The 12,878-nt window shown below is 40.8% G+C and overlaps 1 protein-coding gene and 1 pseudogene across 1 annotated transcript; both read right to left on the bottom strand.

Moving 5' to 3' along the window:
* Window positions 1–9,274: 9,274 nt before the first annotated feature.
* LOC136393043 (interferon omega-2-like) lies at window positions 9,275–10,048 on the bottom strand (annotated as a pseudogene).
* A 1,501-nt stretch (window positions 10,049–11,549) lies between these two features.
* Window positions 11,550–12,137, bottom strand: LOC136393042 (interferon omega-1-like). Its single transcript, XM_066365709.1, has one exon. It carries the CDS (start codon window positions 12,135–12,137, stop codon window positions 11,550–11,552), a length of 588 nt encoding a protein of 195 aa, XP_066221806.1.
* Window positions 12,138–12,878: the final 741 nt, after the last annotated feature.

Raw genomic sequence — 12,878 nt, 5'->3', positions numbered from 1 at the left:
ATAGCTAAAATGTGTTCATCTTCAATCTTTTGAATTGTTTTGTGAAACATAGATGCTTGATTATGCACAAAATATATTAATATCTCAGATATTTTATTATTGAAAAATGATTCCAGGAATTTTAGGACATCTGTTTAAACTTAAAAAAATATGAACAGAGAGGCTCAAATAATTGTAGAACTATAGCAGGTCTTAGAGCAAGCCAGCTAACTTGAACATCTGTTGGGCAGATAAAATGTATTGTGCTCACTTTGTTAAAGACAGCGCTGTCCACGAGGAGGCCGTCGCCCAGGTGATATTAATGTGTGTCTCTGTGGGCAGGTAGAATCCTTGTAGCCTGGGGCTTGGTTTTGGGATTAAGCCTTTCCCACCCGTTTTGATGTGGGGCGGTACAATCCAATCATGCCTCAGAGAAGTGTCTTTGTATTAGAGACTTCCCTATTTTGTATATTGGATTAAAGGTTTGGAATCTACACTATAAAATGGGGGCAGAATGAGAGCTTGCTCTCTTGGTTCCTGGGATGATTAGCATGAGAGAGCAGAGGGAGCAGAGCAGAGAGCAGAAAGAGGCCATGTGGCCAGGAGAAGCAGCCAAGATGGCGGAGTGCTGAGTGAGATGCCAGTTTGTGCAGAGTTTGTATCTGGGATAAGGAAGGAGATGGGGAACTGAGGAGAATAAGGCTGGTAAGAAAGAAACCTTTGATTCTAGGAAACTCGGATAAGTCAGTGGCTTTGTGAGCACTGAATGTGAGTGGGTTTTGGAGCCCAGTGTGTGTTTTTACTTGCCCGCCAGGTGCAAGCTAGAATTAAAGATGACAGCCCACCAGTTTTTGGCTCCATTGTTTCTTTACCGACTGTCCGAATCCAATGCAAACCTGCATGGGCCAGGCGGCTGCTGTGATGGTAGCCCTGCCTTCTGGCTTTACAATATCCTAAAAGTTTTTTGTATTCAACATTTACTTCTTGACAAAATTGTTTTAAAGTAGCAACACGAATGGTAAAATGACTAAAATGCAAATAAATTGTAGCTATTACTTCTACATCAACTGGTATGGCACATGATGCTGTGTTGATTGCACTTGACAAAATATGTGCATTACAACCTATTCCTAGTATTTTCTTTTGGAGTAACTCTTGTAATTTTTCATACACATTATTCACCCCTTTGCGTCTTTGGCCATCAAAATTTGTATTTGTATTATCAGCTATTAGTGCAACAACTTTGGATTTCAAATTGTTTTCATTTATTACACTGTATAAATGGTTTGATAAAATTTCAGAAGTTTCACCCTCAATGGATTCTAAATTTAAATTTTTCACTTGAATGCCCTTGGTAACATTAAAATATCTTACTATTATTGAATTTAATTTAATTTTATTATGATTTGATGCATCAGATAAAATCGTTACAAATGCTGCAGTTTCCAAGTCCTCTGTAAGTAATTTTTAAATACTGATTTCAAAATAGCCTCACATTTTGTCCTGGTGCATGAAAATTTTGCATTGTGTAACTTTTTCAATAATTTAGTTGTACAATCCATACTAGGAAAACTTTGATTATGAATTATGGTATGAAATACAAATATTTTCTCTATTGCAACTAACTGTTTTCCATCTTCAGAATAATTTGAAGTTTTAAAAAACTTGTTACTTTACAACTGGAAGCTGATGCATCTAATGATTGCTTATGTTTGTTGGTGGTCAATAGTTTTGTTATCGCTGCTCTGCCCCCAACTGCAATACAAAATTCTTCACTGCAAATATTGCAGAAAACAATGGTATCTTTCTTTGATGTGAGGAATGAAAATTTCTTTTTAAATTTACCATTGAAATGGCATTTTCTCCTTTTTGATTTTTCCATCCCTTAAATGAAATTAAAAATTAAAAATAAAATATAAAGCTACACGAATGATACAAGCACATTAGGAACTGAAAATGTTATATCATGGTAGGCAAATTTTCAAGAAGCTAAATTAACAAAACTAAATATCAAACAAAACCACATTTAGAGTGATATTCAAGTGTATTTATCATTTTCAAATTTAAAAAATCTGTTTTATGCAACTATTTAATCAAAATGTGTTATTAATAGATATGGTTTGAGGTTAGATTTCTACTTTAAAACTTGAATTTTGGGAAAATACTTGTAAATAAAATTATATGTATTTGGAAATTATTAAATAGATAATGAATTAATAAAACATGAATTGTGCTTACCTGTCTATGATTGAATATTCACTGAGAAAGAAACAATTATGAGTCTACAATGTAGTTTGTGCCGTGTTGTGTTTCAGTAAAAAGTACACAAAGCCATTTGCATACTTGGTATTTTGTGTGTCTCTCAAGGTCTTCCGTGAGGAGCGCATGCATCTCATAATCGCATCTTACTGCACTGTACTGATCGTTGACATATCGTCATGTCAAATACAAATACATCACATCACATGCAATGGAACAACTCTGCATTGATTGCATACAGACACTTACAGATTAGTCTTCCAATATCAAAAAGGAGGACATGTAGGAGGACACTTTTCGAGGGAGGATGGAACTTACAAAAGAAGGACTGTCCTCCCTAAAGGAGGACAACTGGTCACCTTACCTGCCAGTTGCCAAGAGAAGCTGAAAGAAGACTTTCCTCTTCCCCAGTGAACTGGCCACCCACAGCTTTGACCTAAAAAAACCAATTTAGATTATTGTCTCATATCATAGATTTAAAAACTACTGGTAGAATACTGAATTTAATGTAAAAATGAGTAAACAAAAAAAGGGATATGAAAATAAAGGGATATGATTATCTATAAAACCAAAGTAGGCATGTGACTAGGAGGAGGCTTAGTTCAATGTCCTAAGGCCTCACAGAAATGTACAAGGTAAAGTTAAAAACAAGCTCTTTTATATACAGGTGAAATTAAAAACAAGTGCACATCGAAAGTAAATGGCTATAATTTATAAACTGTTTATGTCAAAGATTAAAAATTTCAAAATTATAAATAATGTAAATAACAAACATGAAATAACAAATAAAAGAAAATGAATCTTGATTATAAAAATTGAGTTAAAAAAACTACAACTAGCAAACAAATGGGTTACTATTGAAATTCACTACAAAGTGATATTAATTAGAACAATGATAAATCACTCTTTAACCAAATGAACAATGTATTGAATAAAATACCTAAATAAGCAATAGTTTCAATCAAATTTGTCAAATCTTAAAAAATGTTTATATGTTTTGTTCTATAAAGCCAGTGGCCACCGCCATCATGGCCATTTGATTCAGGCAGACAGTAAAGGAACAGTGGAGCCAGAAAATGGTGGGCCATTCTGTTTATTAAAGTCTCATAATGATGGATGAGCAAGCAGGCAGGGAAGACCGCTTTTCTCTCACTCAGGGCTCCAAAGCTCTTACACATTTTGCAGACTCTCCTGGACTCACAGGCCCCCACCAGCCTTAGCAGGGCTCAGCCAAACAGGCCAGGCCAAAATCTCAGGGCTCCCAAGCCCTTCAGCTCTATCTCTCTTTCTCCATTCCAGGAAAAACTGGCTGGGAGGAAAAATCCCTTCTCCAGCAAACAATCATCCCTCCCCAGCAGGAAGGCAATCAGCAATTTGCAATCTGCCGCCCTACGGGCAAGCACCCGCAGCTTTCCATAGACTATACACACGTGGCGCTGCCCCAGTACAATGAAAAATACAAGCAAGCAAACCTAAAAAAACTTTACAAACCTGAATCATATTTGTTTACCCAACATTCCACCCCTTTTGCTCACTTCACAATCTACCCCACAGGTATCCCTGTGTGAGGAATGAGGTAAAAAAACAAACTATAGCAACAGCACAAGTTATACAACTGCAACAATTACAAAGGTGCCCTTCACATTGTCTCCCTGAGCATTCTGTCCAAGGCGTAAACTGGAGGACCATCTCTAGGCCCCTACTCCAAGGTAGGTGGGAGGGCCTGTAGAGTCGAGGGCTGTGTCCATGGAAGCCTTAAAGTGTTCTTGGTGCGTCTCTCCAACTGGATGACAGCAGCTTTCTGGTACAGAATGACCGCCATCAGAGCTGCCCCCCTCATCCATCAGGATCTCTCATATTGTCCAAAGGCAGCATGTCCATACAACAAGAGAGCCGGTGCCCCCCTCTGATTGCAGTCCAAGAGTCAGTCCACAATAGACAGCCCAGATGTCTATGCAAATCACCAAGGTAAAGGTCCATTACAGGCAACTAGGTTCACATAGGGTCTCAGACCTCCCCCCGCATCCCTGTAGTCATGGCAGCTCTGAAGGCGCTACACCAAGGAGGAGTGTGTGATAATGGTGACCAATTTTTCTATCTATGTTCTGGAGAGCATGATGCCATCCACCTCTATGTCCCACAACCTCAGTAACCAGACTACCAAGAATTCAGTAGCTTTCTTTCTAAATTGTGCCCGCAACTCCATCAGCTCTGCCTGGGTATAGGGCTGGATGACAGAGTGTTCCTTTACCTGGAGAAGAGGCTGTGGCTGCCTCATGAGGACTCTTTGCTGCTAGGTTTTTACCTTCTGGGTGACCAATGGCCCAGCTTTGAGTGTGCATATGGCAGCTTCAGCCTGAGCCTCCTCATCCTCAGAAGATGAGGAAATGCCTATTCCCGCTGACTCAAAGCCACTTTGCCCACACAGCTTCATCTTCAGCTCCTGAAGCTGAACCCACAATTATTTCTCCAACAACTGCTATTGTCAATGTTTAACTTCCAGGGCAAATTGCAACTCACGTTCAACTTCCAGGACAAATTGGAGCTGTACATCACTCCAGTTCCAGGCACCATCGGTGCTCAGAAGCTCTGAAACCTGGTTAGCCTCCTCCAGCTCTTGCTCCAGTTCAAGCCATTACTGCTTCTCGGCCTTTAGCCGGACCTGTAATCCTCGGATCTGAAGCTCTTTGTGAGGGTTTTGACCTCAGGCAACCTCTCTGATAGAACTCTTGGTTTCCTCTCATAGGGCTGTAAAAAATAGCCAGCAGACAGTCCCCAAAAGGAGAGCCATGGGGTACCATAAACTGAGGAGCAACAACCAATCCTCTACCCCTCCCCTCAAGGGTGGCAGTGACTCCATACCAATCTGACCCAAATTCTGCCGGCTGCGCCAGATGTAAGACCAGTGGCTGCCACCATGGCCACGCAGGTTCCCATTTTATTCAGGCAGACATTAAAAGAACAGTGGAGGCAGAAAATGGTGGACCATTCTGTTTATTAAAGTTTCATAAAGGCAGATGAGCAAACAAGCAGGGAAGACCACTTACCTCTCACTCAGGGCTCCCAAAACCCTCACACATTCCCCAGACTGCGCTGGACTCACAGGCCCTCATCATTCTCAACAGGGCTCAAAGAGGCCAAGCCAAAATCTCAGGGCTCCCAAGCCCCGCAGCTCTCTCTCTCTCTCTCTCTCTCTCTCTCTGCACTCCCTCTCTCTCTCTCTCTCTCTCTCTCTCTCTCTCCACTCCAGCAAAAACCAGCTGGGGGGAAATACCCTATTTTCCAGCAAACAATCACCCCTCCACAGCAGGAAAGCAATTTGCAATCTGCCACCCTGACAGCAATTACCAGCAGACTTCCACAGACTATACACACATGGCACTGCCCCAATACAATGAAAGATACAAGCAAGCAAACCTAAAAAACACTTTAAAAACTTAAAACATATTGGTTTGCCCAACATGTGCCCATTCATTTATTCTTTGAAAATGATTCTCAGAAACTATGAAGAAAAATATGCATGAGCATGTGTAAAGCCAGAAGCCAAGGCCAGGGCCACCATCAAAGCAGCCTGGCTGTAAAACCAACAGGCATGGCCAGGGCCACTATCATAGCAGCCTGGCCCATGCAGGTTCGCATTGGATTCGGACAGTCAGTAAAGAAACAGCGGAGCCAAAAACTGATGGGCCAAAGTCTTTAATTCTAGCTTGCACCCGGCAGGCAAGTAAAAAATACACACTGGGCTCAAAAACCCACTCACATTCAGTGCTCACAAAGCTACTGACTTATCCGAGTTTCCTAGAATCAAAGGTTTCTAGCTCACCAGACTTATTCACCTCTGTTCCCCATCTCCTTCCTTATCCCAAATACAAACTCTACACAAACTGGCATCTCATTCAGCACTCCACCATCTTGGCTGCTTCTCCTGGCCTACTCCACGTGGCCTTTCTCTGTTCTCCTCTGCTCTCTCTTCTAATGATAATCTCAGGAACCAAGAGCACAAGCTCCCGCTCCATCCCCATTTTATAGTGTAGAAATCCAAACTCTTAATCCAATATACAAAATAGGGAAGTCTCTAATACAAAGTCACCTCTCTGAGGCATGATTGGGTTGTACCACCCCACATCAAAAAGGGTGGGAAAGGCTTAATCCCAAAACCAAGCCCCAGGCTACAAGGATTCTGCCTGCCCACCGCCTGCCCCCAACACACATTAATATCACCTGGGTGATGACTTCCACGTGGGCGGCATCATCTTTAACAAAGTGAGCATAATATACTTTATCTGCCCAACACTGGCCCATGCAGGTTCGCATTGGATTCGGACAGTCGGTAAAGAAACAACGGAGCCACAAACTGGTGGGCCATAGTGTTTAATCCTAGCTTGCACCCGGCGGGCAAGTAAAAACACACACAGTGGGCTCCAAAACCCACTCACATTCAGTGCTCACAAAGCTACTGACTTATCCGAGTTTCCTAGAATCAAAGGTTTCTAGCTCACCAGACTTATTCACCTCTGTTCCCCATCTCCTTCCTTCTCCCAGATACAAACTCTGCCCAAACTGGCTTCTCTCTCAGCACTCTGCCATCTTGGCTGCTTCTCCTGGCCTACTCCACGTGGCCTTTCTCTGCTCTCCTCTGCTCTCTCATGCTAATCTCAGGAACCAAGAGCGCAAACTCTCGTTCTGCCCCCATTTTATATTGTAGCTTCACAATCTCTAATCCAATATACAAAATAGGGAAGTCTCTAATACAGTCACTTCTCTGAGGCATGATTGGATTGTACCACCCCACATCAAAAAGGGTGGGAAAGGCTTAATCCCAAAACCAAGCCCCAGGCTACAATAATTCTCAACACACATTAATATCACCTGGGCGACGGCCTCACGTGGGCAGCACTATTTTTAACAAAGTGAGCATAATATATTTTATCTGCCCAACAGCATGTTAACCCACATTCTCCTCCAGATACCATCCTCCACTTCACAAATAAGCTTACAAAGATAATTTTCTATGCACAATGTTTCTAGTTCTCATTCTTGTGTTTCTTTTTCAACCAAAGTCCCATCTGGTTTTTGTCCCACTGATCCTACTAAACCAGACTATCTTAACATCACCAATGACGACTGTTTTCAGGTTCATAGGGATAGTTTGTCCACACATGCTTTAAAAGCACCATTCTGCCTTTTAAACATACTTCTTCTCTTTAGTAGTATGTCTCCCACTCTTTGCTATTTATTCTTGTAAGTGCACTGGCCACTCTGTCTCAATGCCCTTTGCAAACTGTCCTCTGCCCAACCCTCACATGTTGAGGGTCTTCAGGACTATTAGGTTTAGCTCTTCTTCTCATTGTCCACTCCATAAGTGACCACATGTTATAGAGACAATGACTTCTCGAAGACCACATGATGCACAATGAGGGACCTAGGGGAGGCAGCCTCACAATTTCCTATACAGGTTTCATGAGATGGCCCTGACCCCCAGTCCTTATGGGTATTTATTGATATACACAAAATAGAACCAAGGACAAGAATGAGGAATTCAGGAAGCAGAGAAGAGAGCGAGGAGAAGAGAATGAGGAAGGGGAACTTCTTTAGAGCAGATTAAAGGGCAAGCAAGTAGCTTAAATGTCCCCACCTACTGATTAATCAGAATTGCTAATTCTATCCCTATTGTGCTACATTCAGCACAGTACTGTACTGAGTTCAGTACTTTATGTCAGTAAAGTCACTGTGGCCTTTGTCTCAGGGCACTGAACTCTGTTCTTGTTTTATGTTCTTATTCATAAGGTGACCAACTTTTTTACAATGAAAAGAAGGACAAATATAAATTGAAGAAAACAATATCATAAATAAAGGAAACATTTTATTCATTGCAACAATAATAAACTATAATATGATAAATGCATAATAAAAACATTTGTAATATTTTATATTGTAATTATGCTTACACGTCTATTAATTTTTAATAACAATTGTAAGAAAAAAGTACTTATTTAGATACAAATGCAACACATCACACTCAATGGATCGATTCTGCATTGATCAAATATGGACATTTACAGATTAGTGTTCCAATATCAAAAAGGTGGACATGTAGGAGGACACTTTTTGAGGAAGGATGGAACTTACAAAAGAAGGACTGTCCTCCCTAAAGGAGGATGATTGGTCACCTTACTATTCAGGGCCTCTAATATCACATCCATTCTGATGCTCTCAGTACCAGATATGCAATAAAGAATAATTAGTCCCAACTTAGTCCCTCCCCATGGCACTTTTATAAATTCTGGACCCATATTCCCAACTGCCATTATGACTTCTGCACTTATATGTCTCACAAAGACCAGAAAAGGCATCTAATATATTTTTTTCCAGCCTCATTTATACCTAAAACTTCTGGTGTTAGAACACCACTTTCTTTTACTTACCTTTCCACTGTTTAATATAAACATTTGTACTCTTTTTATGTCTCCTTTCCAGTAAAACAAAGTAGCAACACAACAAGAACTATACATATTTACTTTGTAAACCTGTATCCCTTGACTGCAATTATACAATATGTCATTTAGATACTCAATTTATGCATATAATCTGAATAGAATGAGTAAGTAAATAACTTTTATTATTCATTCTTCAATATCAAAATGAGGATTTTGATTTTATAATAAAGAAAATCAAGATGTTTTCTATTATAAGAATTTAATAAATAAAACAAAATGCAAACTTAAAATGGAAAGGTAAACATGTTCTATAAATTTAAATACAATGTAAAGATTCTATAATAACATGATTTTTAATATTATAAATATAATAGGTGCAAGAAAGAATATATTAAATAAACAAACAAAAACAGATAAATAGATAAGCAAGTATAGGGAATGATAAAACTGGAGCTGAATTTTTTAACATATTCTTGCTCAATAGTACAAATGATTTGCTAAATTAAATTCTGTGACTACATAGCAGAAGTAAGAGACTTTTGACATGACCCAAGACATTGTGCAAAGGTGATCCAGCACATTCATCAGTGAAAATTGCTTCAAGGTGACCCCAAATGTCCATTCTTATTTCTTAACCTTTCTTGAAAGAGTATTGAAGAGGAGGATCCCATGGTTTATACTCGAATAACTTTCCAGGAACAATCACTGACTATATTTCTTTTTTCTCTTTCTTTTTAATTTATTGATTTTAGAGAGAGTGACAGGGAGAGAAACATCAATTTGTTCTTCCACTTTATTTATTCACTTATGATTGATTTTTCTATGTGCCCTGATCGGGATGGAACCCGCAACCTTGGCATATCAGGAGGACACTCTAACTGAACTACTTGCCCAGGGCCTATTTCTTTTCTTTCAGGTAAAATGGATGCTGTGAAGTACCTCTTCATGGTCAGTGTGGGGCCATGTATTGCCAGGGCAGATCCTTCCTCTCCCATCTCTCGCACCAAACAGGTGTCCAGGTCTTCCAGCTGCCGGTGGAGCCCCGTGCGCAGTTGGTCCAGGAGGGTCGTGTTCCAGGCGGCAGAGGAGTGCTCTGTGAGCAGGAGGTTGAAGGTCTGCTGGAGCATCTCATGGAGGACAGAGAGAGCCTGGGCCTTGTGGGCCTGGCTGCCTTCCACTGTCACCCGGGGGAATCTGAAGTCTTTTCTGTCCTTCAGACAGAAGAAAGGAGAGATTCTCCTCATTCGGCCCAGAAGCACGAGGTTCTCCCTGCTGAGCAGGATGTGGTTCTGAGGCAGGTCACAGCCCAGAGATCCACCAGGGCCATAGCTGAACACCACCAGGGCTGAGAGTAGAGAGAGCAGGAGAGCCATGCGCAAACAAGGATGCTGCTGGCCCAGCTGAGCTGGTGTCTAGTGATCAATCTCGGATAAAATGACAAGACGTGGCTTGCTAGGTGCATTTTTCACAAATATATTATAACAAAATGAAAAAAAATTACACACATGTCTGTATGTGTAGATGTATATATGCATCTATGTATACATATATATATATATAAGTAAATGTATATATATTCATATGGTGTGTATCTTCTTAGCACCCCATATAGAAGGATCACAATATTTGAAAGGTGTTAGGCAGTCAAAACAAGACACAGAAAAAGTACAGAATTGCCAAGATTTTCTACTGCTTCTAAACTGGTCCATGTAGAAGTAGTAGAAGAGAGAAAGATATAGGGAAAAATGTATTAATATATTACGCACAATTTACAAAGAAGAAAACTAAAGCATTGTCTAGGTCAGCTGAGGCAGATACTCAACAAATCCTCCCAAATAGCTACCTCTCCCTGCTATTTGAGAAATTCACACAAAACACGCACGGTACACTGAATTCAGCTGATTCCTTTTACGTCAGCACCTATTTCATCATTGTAACGATGGTATTTGCTCAGGGCCCAAAAATATACATCAGGACACTCATGAAAACAGACCTGCCTTCACCAGTTTTGAAGTACATAGAACTTCCACCCAACTTTCACTCTGTCTCTGGCTTTCTACACTGAGTAAGAATCTAAAAGCTGAAACACTACAGAAGCAGAGCACCTGTGCAGGTGGACAGTAAGGTGGAAGGAGTGAAGGGACTGGAGAAGGGAGTGACTGCATTCAGCAAAGCAGGACTGGGGAGAGGGTGAGAGAAAGATGGCCAGGTGCCAGGATCATCTAGTAACTACTGTTTCTCTTTCCCACTTCACTAGATGACTCATTCAGATATTTTTACCCCTGCTCCTTGCTCACTAGATATGAATCAGGTAACAACTCAGACAAAACACTGAACATATTACATATTTTCCAAGACTCTTCTCAATTGCTAGGATTTCCAGCTTTTGTTAGGCTCTTTCTGACAAGGGGTAGAACTGTTCTATGGGACTTAATAGACAAATATTTTTCTGAGACAGTTATATAGAAGAAAATTAAGAATTTAGGCTTTCAGAATTAAAGAACTCAAAAAGTTTTTTTATAAGAATTTAATAAATAAAATAAAATGCAATATCAACAACAAAGAATAAACATGATTTATAAATTTTAATACAAAGTAAGAGAAAATATTGGTTATATAAATACATAAATATGATAATATGGAAGAATAAATAAATAATAAAAAACAGTAAATAAATAACATCAGGGCCATTAACGATTAGAAACTGATATCCCAAGAGCTGAACTTTGTGACATTTCATGCATAATACCCTGACAAAAGATGTGAGAATTAAATTAAATAAATTCTGTGACTAGAGCAGAAATAAGAGCCTTTTAACATGACCTAAGACCTATGTGCAAATGTGGTCTGGCACATTCATTAATGAATATTGTTTCAAGGTGACCCCAGATCTCCATCCTTATTTCTTATCTTTTCTAGCAAGGTTGTTGTTGAGGAGAAGGATCTCATGATTTCCACTCTGACAACTTCCCAGGCACAGTCACTGTATTTCTTCTCTTCCAGGTAGAGACGGATGCCATAGAAGTACCTCTTCACGGCCAGGGTAGGGCCCTGCCTTCCCAGGGAAGATCCTTCCTCTCCCATCTCTCGCACCAAACAGGTGTCCAGGTCTTCCAGCTGCCGGTGGAGCCCCAGGCGCAGTTGGTCCAGGAGGGTCGTGTTCCAGGCGGCAGAGGAGTGCTCTGTGAGCAGGAGGTTGAAGGTCTGCTGGAGCATCTCATGGAGGACAGAGAGAGCCTGGGCCTTGTGGGCCTGGCTGCCTTCCACTGTCACCCGGGGGAATCCGAAGTCTTTTCTGTCCTTCAGACAGAAGAAAGGAGAGATTCTCCTCATTCGGCCCAGAAGCATGAGGTTCTCCCTGCTGAGCAGGATGTGGTTCTGAGGCAGGTCACAGCCCAGAGATCCACCAGGGCCATAGCTGAACACCACCAGGGCTGAGAGTAGAGAGAGCAGGAGAGCCATGGGCAAACGAGGGCGCTGCTGGCCCTGCTGAGCTGGGAGTCTGGTAACAACCTTGGACCCTACTAGGTTCTCTGATGACCTCCTTTCTAGGCATGGCCATTAAATAGGGAACACAATAATTTTCATTTTCTACCATTTCTTTGCACTCTTACTTTCTTTTTTTGTTTTCCTTTATGAGTTTCCATGTGGTCTAAGTTGATGTCATCAATTTACACTATTCATTTTTCTATTTAGTTTTCCCAGGGAGAGGGGCTCCCTCAGCCCATGTGGGTTTGTGTAATTTGTTAGGTAAGTTCTTTAGAACCAATGACTGAGTTTTGTTAATTGGTTACTGATTTTTTCTCAGAAGAGCATGAGATTTTCAGCGAATGGGTCTCTGGACTTCTGTGTTCCTTCTAGAACCCATTCATGCAGATCCATGTGGTTGTGCACTGGGACCACTAGGTCAGGATGGACATAAACATCACCATTCTCTCCAACATTTTGTTACTGCTGGTTAGTGCTCCTCAAGCTGAACCAATACCCCCAGCATGAATCCTGGTTCTTTTCTGGTGCATGTAGGTGTGGAGGCTCTAATATCAAAATGATTTTATTTCTCCAGCACCACTTCATTCACAAGGAACATATCAGCTCTAGTATGTATTCTCACCCCAAACTCTCCTGGACTCACTTGCTGAGAGCAAGTTGACCACATCCTGAGGTCTTTAGAATTCCCCTACTCTGGAGGGGCTTGTGTCTGTA

The sequence above is a fragment of the Saccopteryx leptura genome, chromosome 2 (genome assembly GCF_036850995.1).
Source record: "Saccopteryx leptura isolate mSacLep1 chromosome 2, mSacLep1_pri_phased_curated, whole genome shotgun sequence".
NCBI lineage: Eukaryota > Metazoa > Chordata > Mammalia > Chiroptera > Emballonuridae > Saccopteryx > Saccopteryx leptura.
The sequence above is the reverse complement of the archived record's forward strand: the minus strand, read 5'-3'. Positions and strand labels throughout refer to the sequence as shown.

What these genes read in the sequence shown, in the direction of transcription:
- LOC136393042 (XM_066365709.1), bottom strand. Translation starts at nt 12,137, where the DNA reads ATGGCTCTCCTGCTCTCTCTACTCTCAGCCCTGGTGGTGTTCAGCTAT.